Source organism: Ascaphus truei, chromosome 12 (assembly GCF_040206685.1).
Source record: "Ascaphus truei isolate aAscTru1 chromosome 12, aAscTru1.hap1, whole genome shotgun sequence".
Classification (NCBI taxonomy): domain Eukaryota; kingdom Metazoa; phylum Chordata; class Amphibia; order Anura; family Ascaphidae; genus Ascaphus; species Ascaphus truei.
This window is the reverse complement of record NC_134494.1, coordinates 37,022,295-37,044,994: the sequence shown is the minus strand read 5'-3', so window position 1 is coordinate 37,044,994 and position 22,700 is coordinate 37,022,295. Positions and strand designations below refer to the sequence as shown.

At 47.1% G+C, this 22,700-nt stretch overlaps 1 protein-coding gene across 1 annotated transcript in view; it reads left to right on the top strand.

Annotated features, from left to right (window-relative positions):
• The window catches only part of DCDC1 (doublecortin domain containing 1), a 262,271-nt gene that overhangs the window by 144,559 nt on the left and 95,012 nt on the right, over nt 1-22,700 (top strand). The window contains 8 exon segments of the mRNA XM_075567322.1: nt 3,064-3,186; nt 5,613-5,718; nt 10,235-10,360; nt 11,274-11,392; nt 11,823-11,883; nt 17,174-17,308; nt 18,555-18,609; nt 18,612-18,711. Of these exon segments, the coding sequence (XP_075423437.1) occupies nt 3,064-3,186; nt 5,613-5,718; nt 10,235-10,360; nt 11,274-11,392; nt 11,823-11,883; nt 17,174-17,308; nt 18,555-18,609; nt 18,612-18,711 (825 nt within the window).

The following is a 22,700-nucleotide window of genomic DNA, read 5'->3' as shown; positions in this document are numbered from 1 at the left end:
TCCTCAGAGGAACTCCAGTCCTCAAGGGCCACCAACAAGTCAGGTTTTCAGGCTATCCCTGCTTCAGCACAGGTGGCTCAATCAGGGGCTCGGGCTCCCAAAGGGTTCAGATTTTCAGGATATCCCTGCTTCAGCACTGGCCAGTCTTCGACTGAGCCACTGATTGAGCCACCTGCGCCGAAGCAGAGATATCCTGAAAACCTGACCTGTTAGTGGCCCTTGAGGACTGGGGTTGGCCGCCCCTGCACCAGACAAACGGCCATGCAATAATGTAATATGGAGGGATAACCCCTTTATTTCATGGCAAAGTGTGAAGGTAAGACGTGCGCGGCTTGTAACAGGAAAGCAGCGCTACGGACACAAATCCTTCAGTCCTTCTATACGCTGGAAAGTGGATCGTTTGCAATTTCAAAAATCAGAAAAGGATCAGCTGTCTCTGGGTTCGACGTTTCTGAAATGAAAAGGAACTGACGATTTGTTGTTACAATATAAAATATAGTCTCCAATGTGTTGCTCTTTCATATGCGGTTACTAAAAAGTGACTTACACGGAGAGCACACTTAACCAGCACCTCCCCCTCATTTGCGCTTTTTGTTTATCTCAATGCCCCCGTCCTTTCAATGTTTGCTGACAACACAGAAACAAATTTTTTACTCCGGCACATAAAAAAGCTGGTGTTTCTGTAACACTTTTACCATCACTGCTCCTCCACCTCGGCTTCCATTCTCAGTAAGGGTCAGTCATTATAGGTAAGGTAGGATGTTATGATTACTTTTCATCTCAGGGGACCTCGGTGCATTATCACAAGAACCATGGGAAATTAGTTTTCCTCCAGCCAAAGTGCACACATGTCGTAGTCAGCTGATTGCTGCAAAGCCTTCTTGCATTACCTAGAACATCTGCAAGCTGTTGTTCTGCGTAGGAGCGGAAACAGCCATAGTGAGTATATATACACATATAATACTAACCAACAAATAGTATTTTTGTTAGGATCAGGCTTGAAAAAATGTAGGTGCTTAAAGCAGATAAAATATACTGTGTTATATACAGTTATTTACAATCCACACACTGTTGATTTATGAAGTTGTGACGATATATGTGGCAGTACTCAAGAGGTTTGTAGCTGTTAAACTGAATTTGGGAGATCACAGAAGAATTAAACATGCTTGTTTACTAGCAGACTGTAGATAATGCACATTTGTATTTTATTATATTTTTACTCAAAATGTAATCAGGGAAATATTCTAAAATGTAGTTTGACATGTATCATAGTCCTGTGAAATGGGACAAGACATCCATTAAAACAGCAGTCACTCCAGAAGTGTATTCTTTAATATTATCTGACTTGGCTTACTTTCAGGGACCCCCCAGTACCCCAAGACAGCTGGGTCTCCTGGCTGCAAAACGGGTGCAGCATTGGAGCAAGAAATAGCACCAGATTTCTCATAGAAAACATTCCCATATAAAGCACTTGCTCCACTTTTGCCGCTGGGAGAGTTTGATAAAATAGACCCTGTTAAAGTTTTGGTTTGCTAGTAAATAAAGATGGTAACAGGGGCCACTCGGGGAGAAACTTATGCTGTCAGAAACCGGGTGACCCCAACAGCCCCGATTGCTGCATTAAACGTTCGTGTGAAATGTAATAAGCTTGGTCAAGCTTCTTGCATGTGACACGCATGCATGTGTGCTGAGATTACCCAACACGCAAACGTGATACATTCCATTCTATTATCCTTACCTCCTTCCATGGCTCTCTCAGGCATCTCACGTTTGGAGATGCAGGGAGTGCAAAATGGACAATATAACGTACTACTCCTCCATGTTATATGGAATACACCCAGGTACCCTTGCTATTCTCATTTGCACTTGGTGACATCTGGTGAATGTTATCACTCTACTGCAGTATTATTACTTGACAACTGATAAAAAGCTAAATGCATTCAACACATATGTCAACTATTTCTGGGTGAAAATGACATGGCTAGTGGCACTTTACCGCACTGGAAACTGATTGTATAATACATGGGAACTGTTAAATAATTGAATGTACTTAAGGTTTTGGTTAATATGCAGGAGCATAAATATTTAATAATAAAAAAAATGAAATCATCTAAGATGGTTGAGACGGGCCCTCTGTGCTTGTAACGCACCGCAGTGACCGCCAAATATCTGGTGAAGGGAAGGCAATTAATATGGAAAAAATAACAACAATAGTTTGGTAAACTGTGCATTACTCTGCTTCTTGATATAGATATATATATATATATACACACATATACACACATATACACACGTAATTAAATTAAATGCCGGGGGAGCCCGCGAGAGGCCTCTGCAGCTTCTCCTACCTGGTCTTCGGCGACACATCGCCATGGTAACCATCGTGAAATGATGCTGCGGGGTCACGTGGCTTTGTGTTGCCATGGCAACGTGACATCACATGGCACCGCACTGCAACGTAATTTGATGCCGGAGCCAAGGAGGAGGGGGGGGGGCGTGAGCCGGGAGGTAAGAAGCCGGGGGGGGGGCGCAGGTTAAAAACTTTGCGTTTCCCTGCTTTAATGTATTAGCACCTACTACCTCTGCTGGGAGGCTATTCCACGAATCCACCACCCTCTCCCTGTAGAAGTACTTTGTCACAGTTCCCCTCAGCCTGCCACCCTCCCGCGTCAGAGAACGATCTCTTGTTCTAGCTCTCCTCTTTCTCTGAAATATGCTTCCCTCCCGTACTGTGCTGAGTCCCTGTATATACTTGAAAGCTAGTTGCTGTGGATCATGCACCATCTCAGTGTCCCTTCGTCCTCCGTTTATTTACATCCTTCCGGAGATCTGGTCTCCACAACTGAACCCCGTACTCTAGGTGAGATCTCGCCAGTGATCTCCCGTATCACTACTCTTCTCTTTCTGATACATTCCTGTAAGGCAAATTGCCTCATAGACACAGTGTTACTCGACAGATGTGTGATGTGGAGCCCTAAATAATGTGTTTCCTATTCTGTAATCATTTACAAGTTACATTCATTTGTGAAGCTCCAAGTATTGTTTCACAGACATGTTTTTCAGGCCTCCAGTGGACAATGTTCTTATTTTGAATTTTGACAAAGTGACTATTGCTGAAAAGGATGGGACCAGAATCATTTTGAAAACCATTATGGATCCTGATGTCTTACTTCCTGGATATGACGGGTATAATATACTGTATACTTTATTTGCACATACAGAGAACATCTGTCCTCTCCAGTTGTTCGGGTGCCTTAAATGTAGTGGCTCTGTGCAGGGCCGCTGGGAATATTCCCAGACTTGGTGCATGTCGTACGGGGACTCTTACCTTCTCCTCCGCCACCTCTTCCTGCAGGTTCCCTCATCATTGCGCTGAGACGTCAAATGGCGTTGCATTGCCATGGCAATGGGACTTCACGTTGCTATGCCATAGCAACGTGACACAGCACGACGTCACATGACGGCCCTTTGTCATGGCAACTCAACGCCATTTGATGCCACCGCACCATGATTAGGGACCCTGCACGAAGGGATGGTGAAGGAGAAGGTAAGAGAGTTACACATGCCCTGCACCCTCCCCTGGCAATCAGCTTAATTGTTGTGGGGAAGAGCGCGGGGCCTCTGTAACCGTGGGGCTCGGTGCACAGGAAACGATGGCACCGCCCACCACGCCGGCACTTGTTCCGTGTCAGAACTCCAAACCTGTTGAACAATGCAATTGGGAAATTATATTTGAACCTAGTCTTAGAAAGGACTAATTGTGTCTCTTATTTTTAAAGCAGAATGAGAGAGCCCTTAAAACACATCACTTTTCTTTTATTAATTAAACATGGTAAAAGCTTGATACATTTTCTAGGAAATCACCATCCTAAATATATAGAATGTTATATCAAAAATCCGTGCACCCTTTTAATCACTAAGTCACAACAGTGATTTAGTATTCCATTAGATTCACTCAGGACAAGCCCGGATGCATCAAAAATGAGAAAAAATAATGAGATGGGAAGAAAAAAATTGACATACTCACTAATATGATAAACAACTCGTGTTGCTTCAATATTTTATTTATTTATGAAATATTTTACTAGGAAGTGATGCATTGAGAGTTACCTCTCGGTTTCAAGTATGTCCTGGGCACAGAGTTATGATGACAAATACATACAGTATAACCAGCATCCAATTCATAAGCTAAGACAGGTAGCGCAGAACTGAAACAGAGTAGCTTGATACAAGAGTCAAAATGACTCAATTTAGTGCAAAGTTAGCAAGTTTTGGAGCTAGTTTTCAATACTTAAAAAACTTGAAGCAAAGCGCATAGTACTTCTTCTCACCACAATAACCATGCTTCTATTCTTGTGCTTCTGCATCTCTCTGCTGCTTTCGACACAGTCGATCACTCTCTTCTTCTTGGCACCCTTTTTTCTCTTGTTATACCTGGTTCAGCTCTGTCTTGGTCTCGTTCGTATCTTTCTGACCGTTCTTCGGTATCTTGGCTCAACACTCATTCTCCCTTTGCTTCTTCTACTATTGGTGTTCCCCGGAGTTTGGCCCTCGGTCCCCTCCTTTTCTCCCTTTATATTTTGTCTCTTGGTGATCTTATTTCTTCTTTCGGTTTTCACTTTCATCTTTTTGCTGAGGACTCTCAGATTTTTTTTTCTCCTGTTTTTTTCTGACTCTCTTCGTGTCGGCTTATCTTCCTGCTCTTAGGTCATGGATGCACTCTCGTTTCCTTTCAATAACTCCTTCCGAGACTGAGACTCCATCCTTTCCTTCTTCTTCTTGCTCGCTTGCAAATATGTCCTCTTCTATTTCCTTCCCTCCTCTGAATATCCCGCCCGTTCTTGCAGGTTCCAACTCCTGAATTGGCATTGAATTCGCTCTTTTCTTTCCTTTGACTCCGCTAAACTTCTTGCTCATGCTTTCATTCTTCCTCGTCTTGACTATTGCAATTCTCTCCTTGGTCTTCCTGCTAACTCACTCCTTCCTCTCCAAACACTATTGAATTTGCGCTTTATCTTTAATCTTCCCAACTTTGCCCATTCTTTTTCCTTACTCCTTACACTTGACTGGCTTCCCCTCTCACAGCGTATTCTGTTTAAATGTCTTTGGATTACCTTCTAGTCTATTCACGGCCTCTCTCCTTCCTATTTGTCACTTCCTCCCGATACTCCCTCTCGTACTCTCCAGTCATCTTCTCAGCTTCTCTTGGCTTCTCACTGTCTTCCATGTGCTTCACTTTTCTGGTCTTCTCTTCCTCTTGCTCCTCTTCATTGGAATGCTTTGCCCCTTGACATCCATCTTTCTCCCTCCCTTTCCATATTCTCAAACTCATCTCTTTCCTTCTCTTTCACGTCCGTTAATTCTTCATCTCTTAAGGCTCCTGGTTATTCATCTTCATCTATTCCGTTATTTCTCTTATTCAAGTTGTTTTTGGTGTATTGTTCTGTTTTTGTATGTGCGCTTTGGATAAAAGCACTTATACAAATGAATTAAATGCTCATCAAACACCGAATAGTAGTGGCATGTCAAATAATAATAATAAAAAATGCTATAAAAAGATACATCACCCAGTGACGTAACTGGTAATAATGTGTTTTTTTCCTTCTATGCAGTTGGCATATTTGGCCAAGATTTCCAGATAATGTAACAGCCACAAATCAGCAGATTCTTCATCACCCAGAAATGGTGGATGCCGACAGCCTCTTTCTACAATCAAAGGTTGTCAAATCACAACTGCTATTGATACGAGACAGGTTTTTAAACCCCGTTAGTGTGGGAGGGATGTGCAAGCCTTGGCCCCACAGAACAGCTGTTGAGTGATTGTAGGAATAACCACAAATAATGTGATCAATATTATTTAGCAAAAAGTGTTATCAACATCAGGGGCGGCCAACTTCAGGCCTCAAGGGCCACCAACAGACCAGGTATTAGGGATATCCCTGCTTCAGCACAGGTGGCTCAGTTGACTGAGCTACTGATTGAGCCACTTGTGCTGAAGCAGGGATATCCTTAATTCCTGGCCTGTTGGTGGCCCTTGAGGACTGGAGTTGGCCACCCCTGCATTATACCAATGAAAGTTATGCATTGTGCATACAAACACACAATGAAATATGTGATATGGGAGGTTTAGGGACAGAAAATGTTCACTTTTGGGATCAACTAAGGGGAACGTCACCTTTTACTTGCTGGTAACCCCGACTGTGTAAAAGGTAAATACAGTTGTCAAATACGGTTGTACATGAAGTTGTTTTGATAAATGTATTTTACTAAATCGTGTGCTTTGTTCTGGATTTGTCTTTGAGAGGCAAAGCCGCAGGCTGCCAAATGCAAGTGATTTTCACCCAAGCAGAAGTGAATTGATCCTTGTTACAGAAGGTACATGTACACACAGTGTATCATACACCGCTGACAGATTAACCCCTCGGCTGCCAAACAATATGACACAGAGTCACTTGGCAGAAAAGTGGATACTCATTAATTGCAGCTTCATGCAAAGTAATGCTTTAAAAGGAATCCTCCTATTTCTCTCAGCTGACCGCTATTTCATATGGTGCTTTTGTCCCAATAGGACTCAAAGCGTGTTACAGTAGAGCGCACAGTACACAGCACATAGGAATGCTACAGTATAGCGCACAGTACACAGCACATAGGAATGTTACAGACACAGCCCCTGCCCAGGTGAGCTTACATTCTATGTGTTTGGTGCCTGAGGCACAGGGAGATAAAGTGACTGCCCAAGGTCACAAGGAGCTGACACCGGGAATTGTACCAGGTTCCCCTGATTCACACATCGTGTCATTGTTTACAGGTTCTGTGTCCTTACTCACTGAGCCTCTCTGTCTCCCAGTTATTAGGCTATAGGCACTGGCATTGAAGTGTGTTATCTGCTGTCCCTAAGGGGCCTATATTACTTTACCTCCCTGAGCTTGAGGTATCAAATAGTAGACTGTCAGCTCTTTGGGCGAGGTCACTGTGTGTAGAGAAATTAACATTGTTACAGTAAGAATAGGTGATTTTTACCGGTATGCAGAACCAGCTCTCCCTCTCATGTGCACACACAAGTTACACAGCCCCGTCCCTTGGCGATAAGCAGGTAAGGCACTGCCCAGGGGCGGCAGGTCTCAGGGGCGGCAGGTCTCAGGGGCGGCAGGTCTCAGGGGCGGCAGGTCTCAGGGGTAACAGGTCTCAGGTGTAACAGGTCTCAGGGGTAACAGGTCTCAGGGGTAACAGGTCTCAGGGGTAACAAGTCTCAGGGGTAAAAGGTCTCAGGGGTAAAAGGTCTCAGGGGTAACAGGTCTCAGGGGTAACAGGTCTCAGGGGTAACAAGTCTCAGGGGTAAAAGGTCTCAGGGGTAAAAGGTCTCAGGGGTAACAGGTCTCAGGGGTAACAGGTCTCAGGGGTAACAAGTCTCAGGGGTAACAAGTCTCAGGGGTAACAGCACTGCTGCTTTCCTTTTTTACATTTATTTGTTAATACATGTAGGATTGAAGCAGGACGTCTTCGGAGCTGAATCGCACTCATTTCAGCTTTGGGGACCCCCTGCTTCCTGAGCTACTTACCTCCTTAAGGGGTGCCGGTATCTCCTGCTCAGGTTTAAAGCCCCCGGTCACATGGGCTAATAGGAAGCTGCATATGATGCCACGGCTTCATATTGGCCCATGGGGCATCTAAACCTGAGCAGGAGATACCAGCACCCCTTAAGGAGGTAAGTGTATCAGGAAGCAGCGGGTCCCCGGAGCTGAAATTAATGGGGTTCAGCTCCGGCGACCCCCTGCTTCCTACCTGGGGTGGAGGATTTTTGGGGCAAAATAATTTTCGGTGAAAGTATGTATGTCTTTATTGATATAGTGCGGTGCAGGTACATAGCGCGTCACAGCAGGAATACACGCAACAATAATAACATGAGATATAACGGGAATAAGCATGTCAGAAATAAAAGTAACAAAAGGAAAAGAAGTCCCTGCTCCGAAGAGCTTACAATCTAAGTAACCTCAGTATCCTACTGACGCCCCCGCCTCTAATGTCTCATTAATGTAAAGTCATGAACAGATGAACCTCTTTCTACCCAAGTCTCAAATATTTTATATGCTCAAATGAAACTGTGTAATTCATTTCCTTACAAAATCTATTAAAAAATATGTTTTTTTGTCCCTATAAAAGTTAAACTATACAGTTTGAAATAAGAAAAAAAAAACTGTGGAGCTCTGGACAATTTTTGCCCACTGCTCAAAGTGTAATTACTGCTAAGAATCACATGACGCCATGAGATTAGTCTAATAAATAATAGAATATTATAATATACATGTTACATTTCATTCTGCACAAAAAATATCTTGGTTCTTTCTTATTATTTCAAGTCAGAAAGTTTCACTGAGCACTACAAGCTGAACAAGTGAATAGCATTTGCACATAATCGTTGGCAGCGATTAATTCATTATACATTTGTCTTTATTCTTGTTTTGTTTTTGTTTTTTTCATTTAAAGTGCAATAAGGGAAAACTGCTATTACATGGAATTTAGGGCAAAGTACACGTGAAAAAAAAAATCTATTAGAATTGAGAAAATGTACATATATGGGCTTGTGACACATTTTTCTCCAATAAGTTGCATCACCCGTAAACTGTATGGATGCTGAACACAACATATACTATCCCTTATAAATGAAATAAGTCGTTTTAGCAAAAGACTCAAAACCCCCAAAAGCACAGTCATGCTGTATATAAAATAAAAGAAACACTTGTCCGCCGCCGTCTGCTGGAAAACCTCTCTCTGTGTTTGATCCCGGACTTTCTCTCATATTTAAGACTGCTGCATCATGTCTGTCCCAAGCAGTGCTGAGTATCAGGAAAATAAGTTTCACATTTTTAGAAAATAATCAGAAATAAGCCCTGGGATTTGACACATGCTATTGTCGGCGCAGACAATAGTGGCAATTTTGTGCATAACACACTTCTTCATGAATGGTTTGCTAAGCACACTAAAACCTTACAGGTCATTGGTTACATATACTTTCAAGGATAAGATACAAATAATTGATTGTGACTGAATTGTGTTTGTTAAGTGAGGGTTAAAATCCAATCTCACTATTGGTTTGGATTTCAAGGTTTCAAGAATCTTGCAATTGATCTATGTAGAGCTGGTACATTTACATTGTGTTGGGACATAACATATTGGATGTTTCCACTGCAAGAATATGGCCTCTCTAGGAAATAAAATCTTCCTATTTGCATTACAGAGGGAATGGAAATTTAGATTAGTCGCATTAGAAAAGAATAGGCTTCGGATTGCTTTAATTCCAGTGCTCTGGGACAGAAGGTGAATTACATGTTGAAAAGAAATCAATCCCCGTTTTTCGTTTCTAATTTCGCTGCTCCTGACGGTTCCTATAAGCACCTTAAATTGTACAAACTCATTTTATGTTATAAGCCAAATGCCTCTAAATAAACAATTATAACATGCATAATAAGAAAGTGTGTTGAAACAGAAAAGAGAAAGAGAAGTATACCTCTGCTAACACTTGAAAAGAAGCTGCTCTCGGAGAACCTGGATATCCTGGAGACAAATGTGATTAATAGCCAAGGTGACACGGGTTCCGTCACCAGCTAATGCCTTTATTATTCTCTCTCTTCTGCTTCTAGTTCTTTAATAAGTACAGACTAGCGCTCACCCGTTTTTACCATAAAAAATCACCCATTGGCTGGCGTCGGTCACGCCACGATGCGAGACATTGCACTTTGATTCGACGGTAACTGCCATTCGAGTCAATGGGAACTACCGACGGGTCTGGGTATAATACCGCACATCGCGACGTGGGAAATCCCAGCCATTATTCCCTACTCCATGTATAGAGAAACGGGGTAATGCACCGATTTTAATTTGGGGGGATTGAAAAGTATCGCACTGCTTTGAACTATCCACTTTCGGGACTATTCATTGAACTGCAACAGTGCCATTCAGGGCAATTTTTTCTGTGCTTCTGTGACCCAATCGGTACTATTGCAGTTGAACAGTTCACCCCCTTTGTCTTTGTATTGGATCCACGCTGCTATAGCTTTCCATGCAATGTGCACAGGTAGAAAAGCCGCTTTGCTCATGGTCACATAGGGTTGTCACTGTACATTAAGTTATACACTGTGACTTTGCAGACCGTAGACTTAGTCACTGATCCTCTCCTCTCCTCTCCTCTACAAATTAGTAGTATTGTTTCCCATCAATGTTTTTTTCATTACTGTAGACGGATTTGCAAATGGTGTTACATCCCTCGGTCATGGTGGGGAAAAAAAGCCGGACTACCGGGCCGCCAGCCATGAATACGACCATGTCAACATGGACACTGTGTAATGTGTGGATGATCACAAAGGTGAGATATAACATGGTAATAGGTAGTAATTACTGTTCTTATTAGTACTTCTTTGCTATGTAAAAAAAAAAGTAAGACGGTCAAAGATCATGATCATTAAACGTGAGGTCATAATACTGAATGAAGCCGTCAGTGTCACTGGTTTATATACAAAATGGTATTTAATATAGTGTCCATTATTGGTGTAGATTAATTTTGATCAATATATGCTATTTTCATCCCTTTCCCTATATAAGGCTCAGCTTCTCCGCAGTCCTACATTTATTTTCCTGGGTGGAAAATCCATTGCCATTCCCTCATTCTACTGAAACGCTCTTCTCACCCTTTGTGTTAGTATTAGACTTTGGCCCCTGGCCTGCACAGCATTAATGATTAGGGTCACCCAATACCTTACAACACAAGCTCTTCATATAATTGTAATATAATTGTACAATTATATTAACTGTGGCATGGTCGAACGATTCACCCAGACATTATGGCATATTATTCTAACCTTTCCAACCGCATTAACTCTTCCCCTCTTCTTGCACTGAATGGTTTGTTTTTTTTTTTTTGTTTTTTTAATTGTCTTCAAGATAGTGGTATTTTTACAATCTTCACAGTTCACCGATTTTTATTCGCCACATACGTGTTTGAAGGAAATAGCAGGGTTAGGACTACAGCAAGTGACACGCCGTGGAAGCCTAAATCATTACCCTGCGAGAACACATACAGGAAAAAGATGAATTCAGAAATCGGGGGTCTCTTCTGCTTGGCACTGAACTGTAAAAATCCACTCTGGTTGTAAAAAGGGTCACTGGCTTTCAACTGTTAATGTCTTGGTTTACTCAGCCATAATGAACTCTGTACTAGCACATCATGTTTCAGTTCCTCGTTCTTATAACATATTTACGCTTTTTATTCTTTTCACCAGACTGGAGTGATCCAGAGCAGAGCTATCCCCCAGGTCTGCCTGGCTGTTGGGCCCGCCATCAGACTGAATACTGCGGATGGGACATTTTTAGACGGGTATCAGCTAACTCTTCAGAAAAGGTAATGCTGTTTCACCAAAAGGGCAAGTGCTTGTTTACTGATTATCACAATGTAACACTGGAGTTTAATGCATGCATCATATATGTCTGCAGTATGACACTGGCTGGGTCAGTAGTAGTTAGTTGACGTACTATTTTGACAGTAAAATGTAGAAAAGAGTGGTTGGCTTTTGTTTCCCAAATTAAATTAAAAATTCAACATAAATCAGTGCAAGAAATCAAAGAAATCAAAATATTTGTTCTACATGGTAATTTATATTTGGGTTCACTATAAATATATGCACTATAGTACTTACTAATTTCTGAACAATTCCAAAGATCAGAGCTATCTAATAGATGTAGTAACACTTACTATTTTCGTTAATTGCATGTTACTTTACTCCCATGTAATGTTTTCTTGAATGTAACATTAATGATGTGTTTTATTTCAGGACAAGAAGTGACACCGCTCAATTATGGGGCTTTGGAAATAAGGGTTCAATCTATTCCAAGGTATATATTTAGTAAAAGTAAAGTGTGTCTTCTTGTAGCATATTCATCATCATTTTCAACCCTTCCCAGGTTGTCAGAGGTATTACTGCTCTTAGTCTAAGTAGCGTTGCATGGTTCTACCATATTGAAAAAGAAAGAAGACCCCGCACAACTCTCATAGTATAGTATGGTTGGTATAATGTGATATGGTACGACCGGTAAGTAATGCACGTACAAAAAGTTCAATCTTTAAAGCATGGCGTGTTTAGGGGACATGTTACCACTACAGCAGACAACCGGCTCCCACTTCGTGGACGACCGCCGTCGTTTTCTCCCGGACCAGGTGAATGACGGCGTCCTCGTATCCAGTGGTCCGCTACCAGGTGACGTCAGGGGGTATAGCAGCAGCTTGCTTCCTGGTCCATGGAAGTTCAGTGTACTCGTAGTCTCGCTGATAATATACAACTCCCACACTGTCGGCTAAGGGGCTCAGTACCCTCAATGCACACCGAAGAGCTCCTTGTGCCTCTGGTGGTGACCAATGACATCACTGGATTGCGTCACATAAAGCGACCAACCAGCGCAAATAAATAAACCAAAATAAACCAAATAAAAGCGAATAAACCATAGACACAGTAGGAATTGTCAGTGAATATAGAGTAATACAGGACAAGTCCCAAATACATATAAACCAATCCTGGAATATTGATGTAGCGATGGTTGAATATGATAAAGAATAACATTCACGTATAACATGTGCTTCTTTCAAAGCTCAAATGTCTGACAAATGAAATAGGACCTTCTCTGTTATTTAACGGTTTCACAGTACGAGTGGCCAGCTTAGTTTAGTGATTACTTGCATGTTACGGCAATGTTTTTAGTGTTTTCCTTTTACAATATAAGGTCTTCACTACCTGAGAGGCAAAGCATTCCAATGCTATAATCCCCAGAAATGAGAAGTTAGTATACAAACTCCAAAGAAGGACGCTCTTCCCATTAGCGTGGGACAACCATGAAGCCAGTGCTGAACCTTGCAAAGGAACTCTGGGATTTGGGAAAATGGCGATTCAGTCTGTGATTACATAGGGTGAAGCTCAATCCTTTAAAGATCGAACTAATGATTATGGGTTCAGCAGGACGCCTGAGTACGGTACTGGGGTTTCGCGAGCTTCCTCTAATCAATGGTGTACAGCCGCTGCCCATGTCCCAGGTCCGTACCCTCTGCATCCTCTTTGACCAGATCCTCAATGTGCGAGCCCAAGTGGTCTCAGTTGTTAGTACTGAGGCAGCTTTGGAGATTTCGTCCATTTCTGTCATCTATGAACCTTGAGTCACTGATCCATGCCTTTGTGTCTGCATGGTTGGACTCCGGGAATGCCTTATATGCAAGATTACCGGTGTGCCTGATGCGGAGGCTCCAGCTTGTGCAGAACACTGCAGGTCGGATGCCGAGACTAGTTTCTCGTATCATATTATATCATATCACTCCCATTTTACGTGATCTGCACTGGGTTCCAGTGACCTGCTGGGTTTGGTTTAAGTTGGCCGTAATGGCCTTTAAAAAATCTTGCAAAGTCAAGGTCCTGCCTACCTGCAGTCTCGTTTACACCTGCAGAGGGATACTGGCTATGATCTCAGGTCCTCGGGGGGGGAGGGTGTCCACGTACCCGTGCCACTGCACCCTCGCTGGGTGGGGGGGGTCTGCCTCTCCATGCCAAGGTTACTGCACACTACACTGGGTGGGGGGGTCCACCTCCCGTGCCAAGGTTACTGCACCCTGCACTGGGTGGGGGTCCACCTCTCCGTGCCATGGGTACTGCACCCTATGCTGGGTGGGGGGGCGGGGGTCTGTCTCTCCATGTCAAGCTCATTGCACCCTACGCTGGGTGGGCGGCATTCTCATGTGCAGCTTCAGAGATCTGGGCTTCGCTACCACCAGAGCTCTTGTGCATATCTACATTTCCCCCTGTTTCGGACTTGGTGGAAGACTTGTCTCTTCCTTCTGGCTTTCCCTGTCTAACAAAACAATTGTATATCATTTTAATTTGTGTAACTGTAAAGTCTGGTGATGCCCCCGTAACTGGAGGTGTGTTTTTGCTCAAAAAAATAACTGATGATGATACTCTACTTACTGCAAGTATACAGAGAAGTGTTAACTGACAGTGGGCCAAGAGGTCTTCGAGTATCTATGCACTTATGCATGTAAACAGACCTGCTGAACATATTCAGTATATTTCAGATAGACAGGTTGTAGATATTCAGTCAGCTGCCTTCTGTGATTAATGGATATATTTCAGTTACAGCACATTATTGTTCTCATAGAACATAGATTGGTTTATTCGAATAGAGCAGTGTTTCTCAACCAGCGTGCTGGGGAACTCTGGGGTGCCGCTAGCCTCTGCCAAGGGTGCCGTGACTGCAAGGGAAAAAAACTCAGCTGGCTGCTCAGCTGGCGTGTCTCATGCTGCCTGGAGATGTAGAGGCTACAATCTGCCTCCCCTCTCTGAGCTCAGCACAGAGGCTGCGATCCGCCTCTCCTCTCTCAGCCCGGCACAGAGGCTGCGATCTGCCTCCCCTCTCTGAGCCCAGCACAGAGGCTGCGATCCGCCTCTCCTCTCTCAGCCCGGCACAGAGGCTGCGACCCGCCTCTCCTCTCTCAGCCCGCCACAGAGGCTGCGATCCGCCTCTCATCTCTTAGCCTGGCACAGAAGCTGCGACCCGTCTCTCCTCTCTCATACCGGCACAGAGGCTGCGATCTGCCTCTCCTCTCTCAGCCCGGCACAGAGACTGCAATTTGCCTCTCTTCTCTCAGCCTCGCACAGAGGCTGCGACCCGCCTCTACTCTCTCATCCCAGCACAGAGGCTGCGATCTGCCTCTCATCTCTCAGCCTGGCACAGAGGCTGTGATCCGCCTCTCCTCTCTCAGCCTGGCACAGAGGCTGTGATCTGCCTCTCCTCTCTCAGCCTGGCACAGAGGCTGTGATCTGCCTCTCCTCTCTCAGCCTGGCACAGAGGCTGCGATCCGCCTCTCCTCTCTCAGCCTGGCACAGAGGCTGTGATCTGCCTCTCCTCTCTCAGCCTGGCACAGAGGCTGCGATCCGCCTCTCCTCTCTCAGCCCGGCACAGAGGCTGCGATCTGCCTCTCCTCTCTCAGCCCGGCACAGAAGCTGCGACCCGCCTCTCCTCTCTCAGCCCGGCACAGAGGCTGCGATCTGCCTCTCCTCTCTCAGCCCGGCACAGAAGCTGCGACCCGCCTCTCCTCTCTCAGCCTGGCACAGAGGCTGCGATCTGCCTCTCCTCTCTCAGCCCGGCACAGAGACTGCGATCTGCCTCTCATCTCTTAGCCTGGCACAGAATCTGCGACCCGCCTCTCCTCTCTCATACCGGCACAGAGGCTGCGATCTGCCTCTCCTCTCTCAGCCCGGCACAGAGGCTGCGATCTGCCTCTCCTCTCTCAGCCCGGCACAGAGGCTGCGATCTGCCTCCTCTCTCAGCCTAGCACAGAGGCTGCGACCCGCCTCTCCTCTCTCAGCCTAGCACAGAGGCTGCGATCCGCCTCTCCTCTCTCAGCCCGGCACAGAGGCTGCGATCTGCCTCTCCTCAGCCCGGCACAGAGACTGCGATCTGCCTCTCATCTCTTAGCCGGGCACAGAAGCTGCGACCCGCCTCTCCTCTCTCATACCGGCACAGAGGCTGCGATCTGCCTCTCCTCTCTCAGCCCGGCACAGAGACTGCGATTTGCCTCTCTTCTCTCAGCCCGGCACAGAGACTGCGATTTGCCTCTCTTCTCTCAGCCTCGCACAGAGGCTGCGACCCGCCTCTACTCTCTCATCCCGGCACAGAGACTGCGATCTGCCTCTCCTCTCTCAGCCCGGCACAGAGACTGCGATTTGCCTCTCTTCTCTCAGCCTGGCACAGAGGCTGCGATCCGCCTCTCCTCTCTCAGCCTGGCACAGAGGCTGCGATCCGCCTCTCCTCTCTCAGCCCGGCACAGAGGCTGTGATCTGCCTCTCCTCTCTCAGCCCGGCACAGAGGCTGCGACCCGCCTCTACTCTCTCATCCCGGCACAGAGACTGCGATCTGCCTCTCCTCTCTCAGCCCGGCACAGAGACTGCGATTTGCCTCTCTTCTCTCAGCCTGGAACAGAGGCTGCGATCCGCCTCTCCTCTCTCAGCCTGGCACAGAGGCTGCGATCCGCCTCTCCTCTCTCAGCCCGGCACAGAGGCTGTGATCTGCCTCTCCTCTCTCAGCCCGGCACAGAGGCTGCGATCCGCCTCTCCTCTCTCAGCCCGGCACAGAGGCTGCGATCTGCCTCTCCTCAGCCCGGCACAGAGACTGCGATCTGCCTCTCATCTCTTAGCCTGGCACAGAAACTGCGACCCGCCTCTCCTCTCTCATACCGGCACAGAGGCTGCGATCTGCCTCTCCTCTCTCAGCCCGGCACAGAGACTGCGATTTGCCTCTCTTCTCTCAGCCTCGCACAGAGGCTGCGACCCGCCTCTACTCTCTCATCCCGGCACAGAGGCTGCGATCTGCCTCTCCTCTCTCAGCCTGGCACAGAGACTGCGATCTGCCTCTCCTCTCTCAGCCTGGCACAGAGACTGCGATCTGCCTCTCTTCTCTCAGCCTGACACAGAGACTGTGATCCGCCTCTCCTCTCTCAGCCTGGCACAGAGGCTGCGATCTGCCTCTCCTCTCTCATCCCGGCACAGAGGCTGCGATCTGCCTCTCTTCTCTCAGCCCAGCACAGAGGCTACAATCTGCCTCTACTCTCTCAGCCCGGCACAGAGGCTGCGATTTTTTTTTTGCGACCACACATTAAAGAAAGAAAACATCAGTTAAACCATTATGCTAACCTTTCTGTCTTTTATGATTTTGATAGACTAAATAATGATAGACTGCTCAAAACAAAGATACATAAGCGTGTATAAATGTTTCTAGCAGTGACCAGAAGCATGCCAAGAAATGGAAATACGTCTTCTGTTTTCAATTAAAAAAATGGTCTGTAAGCACGAACGAAAGTAAAAGGGTTTTGTATTTAGGAAATTCAGCTAGTGATAAAAATCCCTGCAACACATTACACATACATTACATTCTATCACCGGGAAGACGTCTTACTGCAAGCACAAATGATAACAATCGATAGGAACGTGAGGCTTAAAATATACATTGTAACGTATGTAATATACATGTTTTTGTCTCCTAAATAACAAAGCGAGCCAACAACTGCTCTTCCCATCATCATCCCACAGCTCTGCTGATACCCTGGTGTTTTTCATTTTGACTTTCCTGCTATTGTCCCTTCCTACAGGCATACCCTGAGTTAGTCCTGACCTACCTAGAGGAGCTAAATGTGAGGGAGGAGGTGACCCAGACAGAAAATCTCATCCAACATGGGGCTTGGTCTCAGACTCATCAGGATACAGGCGGCATCTCATCAAAAGAGGTCAGTGTATGGTACCAAGCCAGAGGCAGGTCACAGCCAGCACTCACACAAATGCGATAACCGGCTGAAATCAAAGCATGTGTGATTTTATTCCAACAATAACTAAACTATGGCAAAAATACTTCTTATGCATTTCAGTACGTGTTTCCCAGGTCTCAGGTACATACCTGTTCCATGTCCTAAGCTAAACTAATAACTATAGTATGTGTTTGACACTGGATTATTCTTTAAAAGCAGGGTTTTTTTAGATCCTTTTATGATTTGGGGAACCCCCCCCCCCCCCACTGATTTATCCTATTCAAAAGTTTTAACGTATATGGTATAGAAGCATTGGGGGTTATTCATTAAACTGCGAACGTGAAATGGCGCAGAAACTCCCATTGAAGCACTATTGTAGTTTATTGTATAACCCCCATTGCTCTTTGGTAGATAATGCAATTGCAGCAGAGGGGAGTGTAAACCAATATGCACCTAGGCTTGAAGAAAACAAAATACATTGGGATTGGTATTTTAACTCTCTCTCTTCCCATACTCTCTCTCTCTCTCTCTCTCTCTCTCTCTCCATTCTCTCTCTCTCCATTCTCTCTCTCTCTCTATTCTCTCTCTCCATACTCTCTCTCTCTCTCTCTCTCTCTCCATAATCTCTCTCTCTCTCTCTCCCTCTCTCCATTCTCTCTCTCTCTCTCTCCATTCTCTCTCTCTCTCTCTCTCTCTCTCCATTCTCTCTTTCTCTCTCCATTCACTCTCTCTCCATTCACTCTCTCTCCATTCTCTCTCTCTCCACTCTCTCTCTCCAATTCTATCTTTCTCTCCATTCCTCTCTCTCTCTCTCCATTCTCTCTCTCTCTCTCCATTCTCTCTCTCTCTCTCCATCTCTCTCTCTTCTCCATTCTCTCTCTCTCTCTCTCTCTCTCTCCATTCTTCTCTTCTCTCTCTCTCTCCATTCTCTCTCTCTCCATTCTCTTTCTCTCCCCATCTCTCTCTCTCTCTCCCCATCTCTCTCTCTCCCCATCTCTCTCTCTCTCTCTCTCTCCCCATCTCTCTCTCTCTCTCTCCCCATCTCTCTCTCTCTCTCCATTCTCTCTCTCTCTCTCTCTCTCTCTCTCTCTCTCTCTCTCCTCTCTCTCTCTCTCTCTCTCATCTCCTCTCTCTCTCTCTCTCTCACTCTCTCTCTCTCTCTCTCTCTCTCCATTCTCTCTCTCCATTCTCTCTCTCTCCATACATACACATGCACTTGATGTATAAGGTTTTAGAACAGGATGCCAGACATCCCAATCAGAAGCAACTTTCAGGACCATTGGATGCCAGTTAGTGCTGCAGGTGGCCTAGGGCAGCAGAGGCATCTGGACAGTGGCGCTGGTGAGGAAAGTAGAAGAGAAACATCCTAAGGCCTCAGCTCAAAGGTAAGCCACTGACAGAACAGATACTTATTGTTCAATGACATTAGATGTTTTCCTTCAGTTTCATGTTAGATTTGATTCCTCAGATATTATTGAAATATCTCAGAAGCCCTCTGGCTTGCAAGCAAACTTTTTTCTTCACTAAATTAATGGAAAGTGTGACATTTATATACATTTTGTCTAAAGATTGATATTTGTTGTAAGTTTAAACAAAGAGCTCTACATCCGTGTAACATTTCTCATGGTTTGTGTCAGGCTAATCTGTGGTCTTCTCTGTTTACGGTATTTCTTGTGTATATTCTAATGTGTATCTGGTAAAAACTCTCCGTATCCCGTTATATATACGTTTATTTGTTAAAGAAGAGTATTATATTTTTAATTTTCAGCTTTTTAACATCAGTGATAGATGCTAGGTATTTGAATTTTAAACCTGCTTCATTTAATTATAACAAACATGTTAATTACCCCTAAACACGTTTTCGTTCAACAAAACAGAAAAATTAGCAATTTACATTGGACTAGGCAAATTATGGGGTTGCTATTCTGTAACAACACCTTCCGGCGCTGGACAGTGTCTTGTGAGAGGCACTGCTAGCAATTATGGACCATTTCAGGAAAAAATATTCGTTAAATATTAAATATTTTCACCACCTTTCCATATATTTGTTGAATGTATAAGATGCTGCTGGAGGGTTACCAAGGGTAACATCAAGTTATCAAATTAATTTTATGTAAAAGAACATAACCAGACATATTGGGGCTATAACTATGCATCGGGGGCTACGTACTGTATACAATGTGGCTATAGATGATTTTTGTTTTAAAACTGACAAACAGAAGAATAGTTAGTGTGTCTTCGTGCGCCAATGTATACAATGTTTTGTGTGATGTGTGCGTCATCTTTGTCACAAAGAAAAATGACGCTGTGGGGTGGAGTTACAGGCGGAGTTGGGATGTTGTCTGTAGCGCACATATGTAACGGATATGTAATGTTAAACTTCAAGCACGCGCCACATTGGTGCACTATAAATGTGTCGACGTTTCCATCAAGTCTTGGTGTAAAATATAGATTCTAGTAGACGCAAACATTTGTCAATGCTTCATATGTATGAGCGTGACTCACGCCGAACAGAGAATAAGGAAACGCGGCGCACACAATGTAGGAACATGAGTAAGAGGAAGACTTTCTAAAAAAAAAATACATGCCGGCTGCGGGTGGGGGGGGGGGGGGGGGGGGGGAAGCGTGGGGCTTCTACCTTTTCCTGCTCCTCTTGCTACGTCCGCGGTGTCATGTGAAGTTGCATTGTCATGGCAACGCGGCGCCATGGCGGTCTCATGTTCTCATGGCATGTGCCTTTGCAGCGTCATTTGATGCTACAGTATGTAGTCATGGCGACGCTTTTGTCAAAAGCAGAGATGCTGGGGATGAGGAGCAGGAGAAGGTGATCCTTTACCAGCTATGCAAGTGTTAACGTGTACTATAGGATAGGATGCAGGCTTGGAATTTAATATTCACATGGACCGGTATGACAGCCTGCAGATTTTGTAGTACAAAGTTCACCAGGAAATTTTTACATTTAACAATGTTTTTTGCTAAAACAGTGCTGCTTGTGAGTGCGGAATTAGCCCAAACTGTCAGAAATGAGCTCAGATCTTCCTCTGGGGTGTTCTGACAATCTAAAGTATATTTCCTTTTTTATTTATGGAAAGTGCTAGTCAATTGAATCCTTGTAAAAAAATATATATATATACTAGCTGAGAGACCCGGCGTTGCCCGGGATGTAAATGCGTAATAGGTAGTATTATTTATAAATCGTGGAACAATAGATGACTATTTGTTGTTAAGGTTGGATAATATGTTGAAAAGAAAGATGGAATAAAATGTAATACGATGTTGTTTAAAAATGGTTTATTGTAAACACACCACAGTACAATGTATATTTTGGTAACAGATGTAAAAATGTGAGGCGTGTGTCCTGCTAGGGTGTGAGGCGGCCAGGTGGCGCGTGGGTTGTGAGTGCTGTCTGTGAGTGGGGTTCCTGTTAGGTGTGAGGCGGCAGGTGGCGCGTGGGTTGTGAGTGCTGTCTGTGAGTGTGGGTCCTGCTAGGGTGTGAGGCGGCGGGTGGCGCGTGGGTTGTGAGTGCTGTCTGTGAGTGGGGGTCCTGCTAGGGTGTGAGGCGGTGGGTCAGTGATGTCGGTGCGTAGGGGAGGGAGGCAGCAGGTGTGTGTGGCGGCAGGTATGTGTCGAGTGTGGCGGGAGTCTTTTGAGTGCATGCAGCGGCTGTGAGGCGGTGGGTGAAAGGCAGAGGCGGGCGGAGTAAGGGCGGGTGAAGGGCGGAGTAAGGGCGGGTGAAAGGCAGAGGCGGGTGGGCGCGAAAGCAGAGGCGGGGAGGCAGGAAGGCGAAGATTGGTGGGAAGGGTGTGGGAGGGGGGGGGAAGGGGGGGAAGGGAGTAGGGTGTGGGAGGGGGGAAGGGTGTGGAGAGGGGAAGGGTGTGGGAGAGGGGAAGGGGGGTGGGAGGGGGGGAAGGGGGAGGGAAAGGGGAGGAGGGGGGAGGGAAAGGGGAGGAGGGGAAGGGGGTGGGAGGGGGGAAGGGGGAGGGAAAGGGGAGGAGGGGGGAGGGAAAGGGGAGGAGGGGAAGGGGGTGGGAGGGGGGAAGGGGGAGGGAAAGGGGGGGAGGGAAAGGGGAGGAGGGGGGAGGGAAAGGGGAGGAGGGGGGAGGGAAAGGGGAGGAAGGGGGAGGGAAAGGGGAGGAAAGGGGAGGGAAAGGGGAGGGGGGAGGGAAAGGGGAGGAGGGGGGAAGGGAGAAGGGAGCGGGGGAGGGGAGAGGGGAGAAGGGAGGAGGGGAGAAAGGGGAGCGGGGGAGGGGAGAAGGGAGGAGGGGAGAAAGGGGAGCGGGGGAGGGGAGAAGGGAGGAGGGGAGAAGGGAGGAGGGAGGAGGGGAGAAAGGGGAGCGGAGGGAGAAAGGGGAGCGGGGGTAGAAAGGGGAGCGGGGGGGGAAAGGGGAGCGGGGGGGGGGGAAGGGGAGCGGGGGGGGGGGAAAGGGAGCGGGGGGGGGGGAAAGGGGAGCGGGGGGGGGGGGAAAGGGGGAGCGGGGGGGGGGAAAGGGGAGCGGGGGGGGGGGAAAGGGGAGCGGGGGGGAAAGGGGAGCGGGGGGGGAAAGGGGGGAGCGGGGGGGGGAAAGGGGAGCGGGGGGGGGAAAGGGGAGCGGGGGGGGAAAGGGGAGCGGGGGGGGGAAAGGGTGCGGGGGGGGAAAAGGGGAGCGGGGGGGAAAAGGGGAGCGGGGGGGGAAAGGGGAGCGGGGGGGGAAAGGGGAGCGGGGGGGGGAAAGGGGAGCGGGGGGGAAAGGGGAGCAGGGGGGGGAAAGGGGAAGCAGGGGGGGGAAAGGGGAGCAGGGGGGGGAAAGGGGAGCAGGGGGGGGAAAGGGGAGCAGGGGGGGGAAAGGGGAGCAGGGGGGGGAAAGGGGAGCAGGGGGGGGGAAAGGGGAGCAGGGGGGGGAAAGGGGAGGGGGGGAAAAGGGAGCGGGGGGGGAAAGGGGAGCGGGGGGGGAAAGGGGAGCGGGGGGGGAAAGGGGAGCGGGGGGGAAAGGGGAGCGGGGGGGGAAAGGGAGCAGGGGGGGGAAAGGGGAGCAGGGGGGGGAAAGGGGAGCAGGGGGGGGGAAAGGGGAGCGGGGGGGGGGAAAGGGGAGGGGGGGGGGGAAAGGGGAGGGGGGGGGGGAAAGGGGAGGGGGGGGGGGAAAAGGGGAGCGGGGGGGGGAAAAGGGGAGCGGGGGAAGAAAAGGGGAGCGGGGGGGAAAAGGGGAGCGGGGGGGGAAAGGGGAGCGGGGGGGAAAGGGGAGCGGGGGGAAAGGGAAGCGGGGGGGGGAGAAAGGGGAGCGGGGGGGGGGGGAAAGGGAGTGCGGGGGGAGAAAGGGGAGCGGGGGGGAGAAAGGGGAGCGGGGGGAAAGGGGAGCGGGGGGGAAAGGAGGGGGGGGAAAGGGGAAAGGGGAGGGGG